The 17,245-nt window shown below is 41.4% G+C and overlaps 2 protein-coding genes across 5 annotated transcripts in view; one reads left to right on the plus strand and one right to left on the minus strand.

Annotated features, from left to right (window-relative positions):
• LOC139817564 (uncharacterized) overlaps positions 1-17,245 on the plus strand; it is a 325,316-nt gene that overhangs the window by 155,231 nt on the left and 152,840 nt on the right. The window lies entirely within an intron of this gene.
• LOC139808690 (uncharacterized) lies at positions 5,056-6,918 on the minus strand. The gene is made up of 4 exons (XM_071770946.1): positions 6,770-6,918; positions 6,619-6,669; positions 6,128-6,269; positions 5,056-6,040 (listed from the first exon to the last, which is right to left on the minus strand). The coding sequence occupies exons 1-4, from the start codon at positions 6,842-6,844 to the stop codon at positions 5,988-5,990; spliced, it is 321 nt and encodes a 106-aa protein (XP_071627047.1). The 5' UTR covers positions 6,845-6,918; the 3' UTR covers positions 5,056-5,987.

Genomic DNA, 17,245 nt, shown 5'->3' on the forward strand with positions numbered 1-17,245 from the left:
AGAAGGACGAAGCGAGAATGTAGACGAAAACCAGAGAAATGGCCCGACTTAATTCCCGCACGCACTTACGCAGCGACGCGGCGGCTGCGGAAAAAAGTGCGTCCGCCGCCGCGCGGTTGCTCGCGCGCGAGCTCGGGATCGGGCTCGTTTCTCCCGGGATATAATGCCCCGCGAAATAGCCCCTTTAGTATGATATACGTATCACTTACGCGGCGCGATAATGAAAAGATTTGCCGGCTCTTTATGACTTCCGTGCAACGGCTAACAGGATCGTTCATTTCCTTCCCTGTTCCTCCTCCTACGGCATTCTCCCGCACGTTTTTCTTTCTCACGCAGATTTTCCGGATTTTCTCTCTGTTTTTCGTTCGACCAACGTTATTACGATCGATATTTTATATATATACGATTAAGTTATCGAGAATTTTTAAATAAATAAAGACCACAATAAATTTCCAATTGTAAAATGTATAGTCAATTTTCGATATATTCAAAATAAATATTAATTTTATCAACGAGTGGACTTGGATTCAGCGTGTAGATTCACGAGAATATAGCGCTATTTATCTTTTCAAATCGAAAATTTCAAGTAACTTTGCACATATTGCATCGGCGTTCTTTTTCACACGCATAGATATCAGAATAAAAACAAGGTGGCGAGAGAAAGGATCGCTTGGCGAGCACGTCGATGAAGCGGTTTTCTACGCGATACTGAGTTACTAAGTGCTTCGGTAAATTACGTTACCGCGGCACAACATGATTCGATCGATCGTGCAACCGGTGAGCGGATCGTTTTGTGAAAGCGCCGCAGAAGTGGCTGATATACACCCGTGCCATTCTACGAAACGAATCGCTCTCCTTCGCACTCGTGGCGACTTTGTAGCGTCACTGGGGCGTTTAACAAGTCCCAGGACGACGAATTGTGGGCGGTCGCGAGTGAGTTAGGGCGACGTTTTAGGGAATCGAGTCGAGTAAGCGTATCGCGTATCAGCCGGCAGTTACGCGGATGAGCGATGCCGGGAAAACATCGCGCTTTGCTTACACTACTATTTTCTCGCACGCGCTAAATCATACTTAAAATCTGGCTCAGAAGCTCTCTTATCCTCTTTATTTTCTTCGCTATAATTTACGAAATCCATTGGCTTCCTTGACGTGCGAGTGAGCATCATTGTCGGTCTTAAAATCCTTCCTGCTTTATGACTAACGTTAGAATTTAATGTTTGTATAATTTAAATCGGAAGGTAAAACCCATAATAAGAGAATATTTTATTTTAATCGTTCAATAACTAAAGTATATTAATAAATCAGCTATTAATAATTAAAAGAATATAGGAAGCACATATCCTTTATACATTAGAATATGTAATATCTCCGGGCGGTGCTTTTATATATTCATTGACCACGATTTATTTTTTATGTATAGCATTCTGAGAGGACTTAACTTCAGATATTAAATCCTACTATGATTCTCTCTTTTTTTCTCTCACACCGGTTCTGCTCTATAAAATTCATTCCTCTCTCATTTGCTCTTTTTCTATCTCTGCATTCAACTCGCTCGCTCATTCTGTTTATATGCACGCGTGTGTCTGTGTCTCAGCTTCGCGAATCTCCTCTCAGAGCTTACACTCTATTTCCACGACAGCCTCTTCCGTGTCTCGTGACTGCGCACGTCCCGGTAACGAGCACGCCGTACTGTCGAGGAGGAAAAAGATTGGATTCCCGGGAATTTCGAGAGAAGAATTTTTTAATACACGTACATAAACGTTTCGCATCGAGCTGCGCGACGTTCCGACGACGTAAAAATGTTCTTTATGCGAAAGGCTTTTCGGTCACGAAATGTCGAACGAAATGCGAGCGCTCTGTGAAACCAAGAAGAACGCTAATTCCAACGGCGGATCACTCGCATACTTTTTCGTTCTCCACAAAATGCGAGTTTTTCCAGCGCGCTGCGATTAACACGAGTAGTACCAACAATTTCACGGAATAGATCGTGAATACTATTGCCACATTTTATCGACACAATGACAAGTACCTACATGTGTCGTAGACCAGCATGTAACGATCAATGAACGTCATTTCATATTGCGTCCTATATCTAACTGTGATTCCATCTTTATTACGTTAATATCGACATGTTTATTTGATAGAATGTTTAATAGAAGAAAGCTGATAGTAAAATGACATTACCCTAAAAAATCGATTATAAATCTCCGCAACATTTCAGGTATCAATAAATTAAAATAGCATTTCAAGTCTTCCCGATCACATAATCGAGATTTTATACATTTTATATATTTGCGGCATTGATCGATAGCGGTCTATTCGGTACATTGCAAAGTGAAGCAAACGTAGCAATCTCGGATCAAGCCGCGAAAAACAGAAATGGCAGAATGTAGGAATGCAGGCGGATCTTAAAAGGGTCACGATCCCTTCCGACTGTCGACTATGCGCGTCTGAATCTTCGACGGGGAGGGGAAGAAGGAATTTTTCCAGATACTTTCGCGGGAAGAAGACGCCTCCCGTTCTGCTCGACTGCGAGGAAACCTTACGATACTTGCCGCCGTAGAGGTACGATCGTTAAAAGCCGTCGTCATCTTAGCATCCTCGTCCTCAGGGAGGATTTTCTAGCATGCTGCAGGAACCGTGAGATAGCGCAAGCGGCAAGTCGGGATGAAATTGCGCCAGTTGATTCAACATTATGCCAGAGCGAAAGAAGTTTAACGAGAGAAATAGTTTCAGATAACTACACTCCAAGTTTTATTTAATGTTTAAGAAATTTTGAAACGTTTAAAAAAATGTTTAAGAAGTAACTTATTTGATATAATCTTCAGACCTGTGTGTGCTCAAGATATTTGATTTAGTTAAAATTTTTTTGTTCATTGCGATTACAGCTTTGATTATAATCTAATTTAATTAATAATTCCCTGAAGACAATGAAATTGCTAGGCCCCAAGGCAAGATTCAATCTCAAGATTATTTAATAGGTCTAGAGATAATTTCGATGCAATCTAATTTGATCGGAAAGTAGATAAGATGGAGAACGAGAAAAAAAGGGAGAGGAAAAAATAAAGCGTCTGAGCGAGAGTTTGCGAACGATTAATTGTCGAAATAACTGCAGACACGAGGAATCGTTTAGGCTCTGACATTCCGGGACATTGTTTGGCGCGGATACACTCGGTCGGAACGCGTGTCTCCGGACACGCGGGACATAATATACGGGGACGGTTACGGTCCTCGGTCCGACGTATATTATGTCTCGTGTAAGTGCACCGCTCCAGACGTCCATCGCGTAACGCCCTACGTGAACGTGCGCGAGGAATTCGCCTCGTGAAAAATGAACTCGGCCCTATAAGTTAACTGACGACATTCAATATCTAATCGCCACGGTGTATTCTCGTTCGATAATACAAGTGCTTGAAATCCGAGTTTTTCAACGTATTTTGTGTAATATGTTATATGCATTTCTAGTGATAATAACTTTTTATAAGACTATAAATTTCAATAAATCCATTTCATTTGTTGAAGTCTCGGAGTCTTACGTTATATGTAATGCATTATATATAAGATATTTAAAATTGGTTTTTAATTTTATATATTGGTTCTTTAATTTTATATCGCGCGCGCGCACACACGGTGTAGAGGTAAATAAGGGAATTCTATTCTCTCTTGAATATAAAGCGAGCTATCTTTTAACAGCATTTTCGCTCGGAATTCTCCGCCAACCGAGATTTTATTTTTACTCTTTTCTACGCGCACGCGACGCGAGACATGGCCGATTTATTCCGTCGTCGTTGGAATCATTCGTACGATAAATAAAATCCGTAGGAAAAAGGATGCGCGGCATAGGCGAGAAACGACGAGTCCGCCACGGCTCGTCGCGATCTACGCGCGGTACACGCGCGAATGCGCGCGCGGTGGTTTCACGCCTGTCATGTAGACGACGTTTAAATCGAGCGTAGAAAAACGCGACCCGTTTCGCAGTCTCGGGTCGGCGTGTCGGAATTTTTCTCTCGTGACGCCTATTTTTCGTCGACTCCCTGCGAAATGACTCATTATCGTCGCTCAAAATAAACTTCTGTGCATTTTAGTTCTCCACGCGCAGTATATTTTTCACAAAATATAACTGAATTAATGGAATATAAATTGCAGCAAAACAGGTAAAGCGCGGATTTCAACGATATAAAATGTATGTTGAATTTAATCTTAGCTTAAAAGGTGTTATTTCTTTTCTGCTTTATAATTCTAGCAATGATATATAATAAGTGAAGGAAGAAAATGCGACATTGATTAATGTTAATCAGGATTAACATTAATCAACGTCGATGTAATATGATTGAAATGCTCATCACTTTTTACGAGCTATAAAAAAAACTATCGAGGAAATGTCAGCCAATGTATCAGTTTAGATTTTCTAGTCTGGCTGACAGATTAAAAATGTCAAAAACGTGCCTTCATGTGCGAAACAAAAAAAACGAATCGTTTTTTCGCAGATAGAAAATGAGGAGTGAAAGAACTGGCGCCTGCGACGCCGATCACAGGAATAAAGACGAGTCTCGCTAATTGCACCGTCGGCTTTAAATATTTTGACGTGCCCGAAATTTGACCGCGCGTGTTACCAAAACGCTGCGCCAACGAGTTGCGCAAATATTTACGATCGTCTCGCTCTCGCGATTCTCCTCGGGTCCCGGGTCCCGGGTGCTTCGCCGTCGTTACGCGCGCTATAGGAGATCCATTTTTTTTCGTATTAAAATAAAATTAAACGAAGCCTCGTGACGAGAGAAGAATGGCCCGCATGAAAAATCACCGTCCACCTCTTCGCGAAGAAAGGATATTACGGATGTTACGTTTCTTCTTGCTGGAATCGTAAATCTTTCCGCGCCACGCCGTTGAGTTTCGTGAGGTTTTACGAGACACCAACTGGCTGCTCTCGTCGGGGCCGATAATTTCCTTCCTAACCGATTCCCCGTACGTTATTGAACACGACATTTATTTTTGCATCGCCAAACGCACAGATCGAGCATCGATGAATAATTGATTAGCTTTTAACGGAGACATGAATAACTTTGAGGCATGCAACATTTATTTTACATTGTTACATGGTTAACGTAAAAATTCGTTACAATATTTTACTAATATAGCCATCACCCGGGGTATTTATTATTATTTATACCGCAATAAAAGTTTACTTCTACATCGAAAGTCTCTCGTGCTGACGACAATCTCCCAAGCGATATCGGGACCAACTTCTATGAAACGGCGTGTTGCCAATATCCGATGGTTTCCCAATAAACTCGCGCGGCGGGTTGCGCGGTCTCATCCGTGTCAATTAGGAGCTAATTGATTTCGAGTGTAAATCTCTAATGCACAGTAAGATTTTTCAACGGCGCCGCACCGTTTCGATCGGGGTTGCGGTTGCGGCGGGGCCTGCAAGCAGAGCTTGCAGGCGAAAGCAGTTGGTTCCCACTAAATTTACGACGACGAGAGGGCTAACCCTCCTTTCTTACGGCTCCTCACTCGCATTGCTCCGTTTCTCCGCCGTTAATGAGTCCCTATCGTACGGCGCCATATGTTTCCCCGACGATACTGTTTGTTTTTTTTTCTGCTTTTGAAGGCGGAGAAGGGGCGGAGAGCTTTTATGCCGGTCGTATACATCCTCGCTGGTGTTCCGAATCCGCGTGTAAAATGTAACTTAACCGCTTTACTACATGCGTCCGCGGCCGGGGTCGCCATAAATGTCCGATTTTTTTCGGGTTTATGTTATATTCATGCGTTGACAATGGATGGATGTACAGCGGGAAATTTCATCGGCGCGCGAAATACAGATAAGCAAACAGATATCCGCTGGATATTGGCGATGATAGGAAATCGATCATTCAATTGATGCGAACGCGCTTATTGTTCGGCAAGGGCAGTGAGGCGAAAAATTTTATCGGCATACTGTCGTCATGCACATAGAGACCCTATCACCTCTTTACTGCATCGTCCAATTTTTAATTGACAGCGGTCGCTCCTAGAGAATCTACAGTTCGCCGCGTTCCTTTTACTGCGCAAGAAAAGATGTTTGATTATTTATTTCAAGTAATGTAGTTACGGCCGCAAATTTTGATCCGTGGAAGTCCGTATTACATACCGCAGGTCAAATGTGCTAAACAGACTAATCCTGGACCGCAATCATCATCGCTTCTGCAGTGGCGTTCCTTCTGATTATCAATCTTGATGATTTCCCTTCTTCGTCTGTCTGGCAGATGTAGAGACACGATTTCTGATTCGCTCTTAGAAAACACACGTTTTCATTAACATTAGTTCAAGCAACTAATGTTAATATTATTGCAGGATAATCGTGCACTGAGAAAAAAAGTTGTTAACTTGACTAAATGCGTTCGACTGATTAACATTTTTTTAATTAAAATATTTAAGTATTTAAGTCAAATTACGTCATGTTAGATTTAATATGTCGTATTTAATTTCAAATCAAGTTAACAACTTTTTTTCTCAGTGTGAGAATATATCAAATTCAGAAATGCGATATTGACGCAAAATCGCGATTAAAGGTTTTGGCAAAATCGCAACAGGCATAGGAAGGAATTATGACGTGCGAAATCGATTAACGCGTTTACTCACGGACTCTTTGCTGGAGTCGTCCAATTCGATCACCTGAATGTCCGGTTTTCCCTAAGATGGAACGACCAAGTGAGATTATCACATAATCACTGTGTAAGACTATAGCCTGCACGGTGCGTCTGAACGGCAAGATTAAATCGATTCTCCGTACCTTTTTGTTCTGAATGAAACATGACTCGGCCGAAACGGTGTGTACTAACAACGCGAAGAGAAGAAGTCGGTACATGCTGGGCGAGACGCGTTTAACAGAATTGCGACGTTTCACGACGCGCGAGCGCCCTTTATACCCAATCCCAAAGCGCTGCTTGCGAAATTGTTCCATCAGCGCGTTCTTATCGAAGCGTCGTTAAAGCGCGCGCCTTCGGAAAACGGATTGCCAACGCTTCTCTTAACTCGACCGGAAATTACGCAAACGTAGATGATTTCCGACGTTGCGCTAAGTATCCGTGGGATTCACAGCTCATTTTCGCGCTTATTTATCTAAATTAGAAAAAAGAGAAGCACGTCGTAAAGTATGTCGGTGTCGCGCAATTTTCCCGAGCGCGGATAAAAATGGGTCTTTGCTATCTTAATTCTACGGCCGTTTTAAAATGTTCCAATCGATCTTATCAACGAAAAATGTTTTCGACTAAAGTTCTTGTAAAAAGTTAATGTATTTTAATTTAACGAACGAAAGCATTTTCTCCTAGAAACACGTCAGTGTTCACTGCAGCGTAACTGCACGATAGCAATAAAAGATATCTTATCGATTATTTCGAAACGTTACGATCGCGTTGCTTGTAAGCCGGCGATGTCTACGTATCTTTATTCGATTTCGTAGTATTCCCTTAAGAGATATATATTTTCAGTCTCTCCTCGAGTCCTCGGGAGACAGAGAGGATACTTACTGTGCATTTTCCGCGGACTACCGCGCTACCTTCCGTAAAATAAGAAATACAAGACGCTCGTTTTCCGATGCTCCGATCCCACGAGTGCAGTATGCATTTTCGCGTTTTCTCGCGCGGCTGCAAGTGAGACAATACGACCGGCGACTTTTCATCGGAGATCGACTTTAATGACCGACGAGCTCTCGACAATCGGCCGCGAACAAAGAGGCCGTTGCCTTTTATTTTTGTCTTCTCGAACGAAAATACGCGCGGAAGAAGAAGAAGAAGGACCGGAGTTACGGACATCGGGATTAAAACCTTTAATCAGTCGCGCGCCATTAACTTTGTTAGCAAGGTACGTTGCGGTTATTGTGGAACAAAAAGAGGGAAAGCCAGCGCGGAAAATCCGGCGGGAAAGAGTAAAAACTGCACCGCCTGCCCTTCCATGTTCCTTAGTCGCGTCCGAATGATTATCACACATCCCATTAGCACTTTAACTCATGTGCTGTCCGCTTATTACGCGAATAATCAAAGATGTTTTCAGCCGCCGGCGAAATGGCCACATTAGGAAATTGCACGCTCGGCATCGCGCATATCGTTATTTTCGCTGCCTCGTTATCTGTCTTTGAGAGAACGCTTTCATTCGTGTCGATATATCCACGTATGGTTGCTGGATAAATTCGTGGCTTCCACATGTTTGCTTCGATCATTAATATCTTGTTCTTGTTACATCATTAATTCAGAAACAGAATATTATAGAGGAAGATTTATTACTGCATTTCCCCTAAAACGTGCCCAAAGTTTCTCAATGTTTGTGATTAAATATGAATTACAATAAAATTATTTGAATTAAATTAGTTAATTAAAAAATTACATGTTTTTGCTGTAAGAATTATTATTCAAATATTGGATGAAAGAGGCAGCTTTTCTGTGAGAAAGACACACGGAATAAAGAAAAATTAGAAGAGAGGGCAAAAAAAGTTATTGCAAAACTTCATCTAACTTATTTTAAAAAAAATATTGCGTTCTTTATCAGGTGTGTCCACTACCATTACACCGTGTATGCTCTCGGGTGGTTAATTCTTAACACTACATGCTTAATAGCGAGGGAAGTGCGGCTGTTTACATAGCATCGGCACTACTGTTAGCGAAGTTGTCGTGTGAAGGAGTCCAAATTAGACGGTGGCAGAGTCCTCGACGGTCCGTCGACGTGACCGGACGTCCTTTGTTCACCTTCGTTGATTGTCGAACAACGTGGAAACTACTCATTAGCTTAGCAAATAATACTCTACCAAGTACTGCCCTAACCGTTGGTTAAACAAACTCGCTCACTCTATCGCCAGTACCCCGTTTCATATCTTTATTTTACTACAGCTCTATAGCATGATTTGCTTGCTTAGCGGTTACCCATTATTGAAAGATCAAAATGTCGTTATTTTATCGCGAATGTAAAAGCATAAAAATTAAAAATAAGACAATATGCTGCACAATAATCTCGATCGAATTTTTGAATTCGCACCGTTCTGATCTTATTAGAATTATAAAATCTAAAATGTACGTAAAAAGTAATCCGCTTGTTCGAGCGGTAATCGGATGAACCGTTTAGATCGGGCATACACTCGGTTACAAAAATCCAAGAAACTTAAGAAAAATATGAAAAAATGTGGTTTTAATATACGAGAATTCTACTATCTCTTATTATTATAATATATGTAGATTTTAACGGCGTGAGGATGAATTTTAAATGAATACGTGGTGGTCAAACTCATAAATGTCATGTCTTCAATCCACCGATCTACTTTATTTATGCACGAGTGAGGGGACGAGACGTTCGACAAAAGAAGCTGGTTTGTTCGAGTTGTTGACTGCTTCGGGAAAACAAATTGGAAATAGTTCAAAAGAACAAAAGCAAACAGAGCTGCGGGCTTTTCTTGGCGCTCGTTGACTCCGCGGAAAGAAATGCGCGGACCAAATTAGTTGGAACAGTCACGGTCCAGACGACAGGCTGTGAATGATGAATGAATGCTGTAGTAGTAGGTAATACCCCGGGAAAGGTAATTTTGAACTTTTCCGCGGTAAACGGCAAGTCTAGACATCCGTTTGAGAATAGTAACAAAGCACAAATCTCATAAACTTCAGGATATAGGGCTAAATACTCGAGAGAGAGAGTACAAGCTTTCTGCTACTCTGTCACGAATCCATTTAATAATGCTAACTCAAGCAATTATAGCAATAACTGGCGTAACACTGCTCTGTCACGAAACCGTTTAATAATTCTAACTCAAGCAATTATAGCAACAACTAACGTAACACTGCCAGGTATAATCTTTTTAACTTGAAGACTGTCCGAATCTACGCATTTATATGTATGTAAGATGGTTTGCGGTATTTTTATATAGTGTTTTACACATTCTTTCTCATCTACCGATATTTCATTATTTTGAACATAATCTTTGCAAAATTTGATTAATTGCCATGATTAAACAGATAAAATAAATGATAAATAAGAGAATATAATATTATATTTTCTCATTCTTCTGAATTCCAGAATTTTAATTTACGGAAATATTTAGATTTTTAAACAATCATAATTATCAGACATCAAAATTATCAATGATTTGTATTATTGGCGAAAAAATCTTGATAAATATTATAGAATTAATTCCTTCTCTCAAAAGTTCTTTTAAAAATCTGAAGAAACGTAGCATATCATTTTGTGCATTCGCTTTGCAGTCTTGCTCATTTACACTTTCCAGAAGCGAATCTTGTTAATCGCGGAAGAACGTTTTCGTGGAAGCATGGTCGAAAAAGGTAAAACAACGATCTGTTTCGTTGTCGCGTTAAACGGTTGACGTTGCACGCGAGACGAGAGCAAATGCGAGAAAAACGAATCTCAGATTCGCCGGGATTCGTTTGTATATTTAGACTATGCTCTTAACATACAACACTATTGCTCTTTCTGCTCTTCTCTCTCTCTCTCTCTCTCTCTCTCTCTCTCTCTCTCTCTCTCTCTCCCTCTCTCCCTCTCCCTCTCCCTTTCTCTTTCTTTTATTCTTCAGTCTTAAATTGCCAAGCGCATCTCTCAAGGAAGTCCAAATAGATCGATATTAATTCCGAAACTTTTTCACACTTTCCTTAAGTCCCATATTAGACTTTTGCGATCGAGTGTATGTCCGATCTAAATCGGTTCATCTGATTACCGCTCGGACAAGCGGATTACTTTTTACGGATATTACATTTTTCACTTTGCGAAAAGCAAAAAATTATTTAACGCCAGTCGCAGATCGTGCTCGAATGTGTGCACGTGTTCACGTATGGGCGAGTGGATACAACACAGGGACGTTATATTCTCGAGCGCGGCACGCTCATGCAGTATTCATTCGAAAGCGTTTAATAACCAATACCGTCGGCGAGCGGAATGTAATATTTTTTTTATATACCTATATGGCTATATATAAAAATGAAAGATAAAAAAACGATGAAAATCCGATATATCGGCGTGAGGTGCGCGCAGGCTCCATGGATGGCGTCACAATTTGTTTTCATAGATTTTTCCTCGGACATTATCGCACGTCGGGCGAATGCAATCTTTATCCCGTCCCAATCTGTTCATCGGCGAAATAATCCGAAAATAACACGTTTCAACTTCGATCGTCGCTACAAGATCCGGCAAATGATGATTAATGACAAAAATCCAACGCCCTTATTTAAACGGCCTGACTGATAAAAGGTCCTGCGAAAATTATTCGATATCGTTATACTATATCGTGCGGTAGGACATTAGTGATATCGATCGCACACGGTACGGAATCTACCCGAACAGGACGCGTGCGTGCATATGCGTGCACGCACGCGGAATCCATCGAAAAGCGGTTTAATTGAAGCGATTATCCCCTCGTTCACAAAGAGATAGCGACCAGCATTTCGTGATGCACTTACGTAACGATTAAGCCGGCGTGCATACGACTGAAACGAGGATGAGTGTGTTCGAGACATATCGTTATCGATGGAACTAATGCGGGACGGAGATTGGGTCCTGCGGTAGATACGACGTGCCCCCATCATGTTTAAAGCAGCCCTGACGCGTAGCGGTCTCGTCCCAACGTCTCGACTCTCTAACGAGCGAGTGATGCTTTTGTCTTATATGATTGAAGTAACAATGAGAGGCGGTAAAACTTACGGAAAGACTTCGTCGATATTTAAATTTTTTCCGCGAATACTTATGATTAAAACTAGAAGTGTAAAACGAAAGTGATAAGAAATATAATTTCGTTAATTATAATTATTTGAATCGTTATGTATGAAACTCGAATTTTCGTGATAATTGCGCGTTTTACGACCACGTACAATTTTACAACATTTTTCCTGAGGATTCCTTTACTCAGGGATGTGTCACACATGAAATCAGATCGAACGGCTTACCCTAGATTCACGAAAAACCAATTCGTCTTTCCCCGTCGACGCCTTGTCGTCTTTCGGGTAGGTAGTGAACCGGCCGCCTAACAGTTTCCGCCCTCGCGCCTCTCACTCACCAAAATAATATGGACTAATTTTGGCGGGCATCCCTCAGGGAGTATCCCGGGGGAGCAATAAGGGGGCTACGGAAACGTTCGCCGGCATTGAATTCTATCCATTTGTCCGGCCGGTCCGCGGAGAACAGCCGCGAAGCTTCTAATATTTCCCCATACGTCACGCGTGAACATCACTCTGACATGGCCAATCGCAGCCCTTTCTGTTGCAATCGCTACGAAAATACGTAGGGGTTATTTAACCCTTTCACTCCCCGATGTATCCAGTCAGGAAACTATTTCTTTATATAAACAGGACGCAGGATGTTTCCTTCTATTACTGAAAAGAAAGGAATTCGCTTCTGTTTTCGAGCAAGATTATTATTCACCAAACACGTCTATTTGGTTCGCGGATTCTCCATATATCAAGTGTATCCATCGTAGACATTATGGATACACATACTCGGAGGCACGATAAATATACCTGGTCGAGAAAGTTCGTGACTTAATCTGCAAGGGTATCTCGATTGTATACAGTTGCTTTACGCTATTTATGGTCTTATTCGTGCCTCGTGCTTTCAGGCTTTTTCGTATCGATATCTATACGCGCTGCGTAATAACGCGCCGTATACGAGCAGTGAATTTCCGTAATGGTACAGACATTTCTCTGAAAGAGATCCTCCTTTCGAAAGTTGTATTCACGTACCGAATATCGGTAAATATTCGGGAGAGAGACATTAATGAGAGAAATATTGTTGACGGAGCATGGAATAAAAATATTCGCGAAAAACATGCAAATGTTTTCATGAAATAATTGAATAATTTAATAGATGCATATATATATAACAATAATATTATGATACTTGAATTATCTGTCGCTCTCCTCTTTCTCTTTATAATCTTCATTTTTTTCTTTTGCGATCCTAGAACGCTTAATAAATAGCGATCTCTCTCTCTCTCTCTCTTTTATAAATTACTTAAATATTAAAAAATTTAATATGAATTTCTTTTTCCTCTATTTCCGCTGTTATATGACTCTCCATCCAATTCGATCATTTAATGAATGTCAATTTCACTTCATTTCGGAGACTTACGGTTAGATCGGCGCGATAAGGATTACCTACTCTTTGAAAAACTGCATCCTTTCTGTAGAGACGTTATGGGAATCTTCCCGCGAATCTATGGCGAAGAGGAGGCCTGAAAGCACGACGGCGGATATATTTCGCTGGCGCGGCTTAAGGATACTATACTTCCCGCCGTCTAAAGAGGAAATCCTGGGCAGCGTGCCGTCGTCGAGATTCTCGAAGTGGAGTATCGTGTTCGGATATCTTTCGTGTTTTTTGCGTCGAGTTGATCGCGTCGCGTAGACCTCGAAAGAAAACGCAAACTCTGCCGTGAATACGAATCTCTCCGTCATCGTTGAGCACTTTGGATTTAGACTTCCGTTGCTGAAAAGGCTACGTTAAACAAAATAACTCTCTTTTATCCTTCCAAATGTTATATACTTTAGGGAGAATTCTTAGGGAGAATTTCTAGAATTTTTCATAAAAAATATTGGTTTGTTCAATCCGATTCAAATAATAAAATGTAAAGTTATTGCAACGTTAACATTAAGATTTTATCGAGTTAGTAGAAAGAAAAATCATGGATATTGTACGAAAATAATTTTATATGCGATATTTAAGGAATCTTGTACTTCTGTGCTTTTCTCTCAGATTTAATTTATTAACGCCACAGAGAAATTATTTTCTCAACGATATGTTATTTATCATTAATATCAATAAATAATATACTAATCATTATCTTGCTGCTGATACAACTATATGTTGTTTCAATAACTCTGACGACGAAAGGATTGAATCTGAACCTTGAAATAGTTACGAAATGAAATGGTTACGAAGAAACCATCGACGAGAATTTCTGCAGATAGGAAAGAGTCGCGGGGGGGACAGTAGAATAATAAATCTTACTACTCTGTCATCCGACAGTAGAAATTTGCAGCGGGGAAGAAATTTCAGCGTGACGACGACGACGACGACGGTTTTTCCTTCTCGATATGGGAAACGCGTCTAATGGAAGAGCGAGCGACAGACGCTCCAGAATGTCTTAAAGGCCATCGATTCGGACGAACCTGTCGGATACTTGGTAGTAAGACTTATCGCACGTCGTAGAACGGTCCCGAAGAGACAAGGGTCCTCCACGAGTAGGGCAGTTTGTCGAAACCCTCGGCGACAACTATCTTCTACAGCCAGTGGCTCTCTCTCGATAAGTGGCTTAGTAGTTCGCCCGCTCTCTCTCTCTTTCTCTTTCTTCCGTCTCGCTATAACTGTGTCTAGTTGTCCACATTCGCGAACGATCCCTCGGACGCACAGCGACGATCAAATTATCCTCCTTTTTCCGAGACTCATTCGGTCAGAAACGCGCCATATCGAAATAGTTCTTTCCATCGGCACGTACGCGAGTCTTGTTCGTGGAGATAGTGGAAATCGGCTGTTTCTCGCAATCTGTAGATCAAAGATAAAGTAGCGAATGTCGCGAAGGATGATTGAATCCATGACGTTCATTTTAATTGGCAGGAAAGACGCGAGGATGGAGACAGAAGACTGTAATAGTTTCTTTCAACCTCGTGATCCTGATCTATATAAATTAACGGCTCTTTCGGGGCCTCTCTTCCTTAATTGGGCCGCGTATTAATCCCCCTCCAGGATACGACCGCAAGGATTTATTTGCGGGACGGCACAAAGGGGAAAGAACGGCGGTGATAAGCGAGACACAGAAACGTGGAAGGACACGTGGGATTACGAGGTCTTAACTACGCGTGCCAAAATAGACGAGGATCGCCCTATCACGTTCATGGTGTGAAGACCTTTGAGATATAAAAAATTCAAGAAAATCCGGATTATTATCATCTCATCCTATGATTCTTATTTTATCGATGAAAATATCTAATGGATTTTATATTTTAAGTGATTATAAATTGAGAAAGCAAAATTGATTATTCCTTAATTTAAATCGCTTTTGTTCGCAGGGAATTTTAATTATGGCCATTATATTGAAATATTGAAAATTGAGAATGGAGAAGATATTATAAAAATTAACCTTTGCATATTAATTTATGCGGCAATAATATAATGCATATTACGGTATATTAATGTATTTTGATACATGGTTTAGCGCAATTTTTTCAAAATATTTTCAAATGTGATTTATATTTGCAGAAATTAATGACGCGACATGATATTGATGAGATATAATCGCGCGTTCATCCGGGTTTGCCGATAAATAACATCGCACCGGATCTTGCATTGAAATGTTACTCTGATACATTACGCTAAAATATGCATTAATTACGCTCCGTAATTTTTCGGCGTGCCATTTGTTTCGTCGAATAACGTGCCGCGACTGAGTGAGTACACAAAGGGGGAAAGTAGACAAATTTGATCAACGGCTGCGACACCTTGACGTCCTATTCGTTTCCGGTTGTCGCGTCAGCTTGCTGGAAGCGACTAATTAATAATAAGCGCTTAATTAAGCGAATGGATGCGCGCTTTTGTCGATTGCGCTAGCAGTCGCATACCGCGTCTCGTATACGAGAAAAGTCTATTCGAAAGCGTATTTCATGCAGCATTACATTGTGTGCGTGCATTTGTACGAACGGATGTGCGCCGCACAGTCGCATGACAATGCAAGCTGTTACCGCAAACGCAATTATTTGTAATATTTATAATCAAAACCACGCGCGCACATTTATTTGCGGATTTACGAAAGAAATGTTCATATAGCATTTTTATTATCTGTGAGGGTGGTACTCTATATCCAATTTTTTAAATACCGTGGTACAGATTTTTTGAGACACTATACTTATAAGTAATCACTTACAGACAGTTATACAAAGATTTTAACGTTTCGTATAATTTAAAACAAGTGCATCAATTAGTTAGACTGTTTGCGCATCTCTTTCAGACTAATTACTATTTTTTTTATTTCCGGTAAAGTAGAATGTATCGAATAAGGGATACGCCGAAAAACGTGTCGTTGTCAACGACACGACATTTCATCGCGACGATTTTTGAATGGCCCTACACGTCTCTTGTTGACTGAGGGAAGTTAAATAAGGGTGGACTAGAAGAGACTGCCGTAACGATTTAGGAGTTCGCTTTGACGTACGGCCGCCTGCCGAAAGGTCTTTGTGAGTAAATATATCGCGAGCACATCCACGCAGACGTCGGGATAAGGGATAAACAGCCGCAGAATCCATCTTAATTTTGGAACGCGACTCTCGTAAAGCGTAGTACTCGTGTTGCGATGGAGAAAGTGAGGCGCGACTAATTGAATCACAGGAATTAGCGCGGTGGCTGCGATTTGCCGCGAGGGTACTTTCGAAGATTAATGAAACGATCTCGTTAACGGTCGCGCCGCCGCGCCGGAGCCCTTCGTTTGTTAACGCTCTGTTATTGTTCTATTTGTTACCTTGCATCATGTTTTGTATCATGTTATTATTTTAATTGCTACGTATTATTGATATTATTAAGTATGCTATAATTAGGATTCCTAATTTATCTTCTATTTCGTTGGTATGCACATATTACATTTTTACGAAATCTGCCCGCTAGCTAGCTTGTCCTAACTCGCCCAGAAACCACAGGCAGCTTATCGACTTCCGCTTATTACCCACAAATTCGCGATTAATGGTCGCTGGGATACATGTATCTGTGTCCATCTATAAACGTGCGCGAGTGCGTGCATTACGATCTCCCTAATCGCGCGCTTTTGCGATTAGGATGGAATTTCAGGGCGTGCTTCGCGCAGACGTCCGCGAAGGGCGCAGGTCGTAGGTGCGCGATAATTAATAAACAAACTCATAGATATGCGATAGGACGTCCACGGGACGTCACGTGAGATTTATAAAGGGGGGGACCTTTCCCCTTCGCTTATCGCCGATTTAGAAACGCGAATACTCGCGCGAGCACCTTCGATCTTCGTTTCGTTCGCGCGGAGTGGCCTTTTATTTTGCTTCTTCCCTGGGGGTTGAGGGATGACCCCGGCAGTTACTCGGGGGGTTAAAATGTTTTCGGGCGCCGACGGGCCCGAAGTATAGGGCGAACGAAATGTCGTGCTTCGTGGTGAAAGTCTCGTTGTGTTGCGTAAAAACAAGGGTGAATTACGAGCGAAGGGTGCGTTCGTCTTGTCGTCCTCCTCTTGCCGTATCTACAAGCCTGCGTTTAGGAGCCGGATAATTCGAGCGATACATTT

The sequence above is a fragment of the Temnothorax longispinosus genome, chromosome 1 (assembly GCF_030848805.1).
Source record: "Temnothorax longispinosus isolate EJ_2023e chromosome 1, Tlon_JGU_v1, whole genome shotgun sequence".
NCBI lineage: Eukaryota > Metazoa > Arthropoda > Insecta > Hymenoptera > Formicidae > Temnothorax > Temnothorax longispinosus.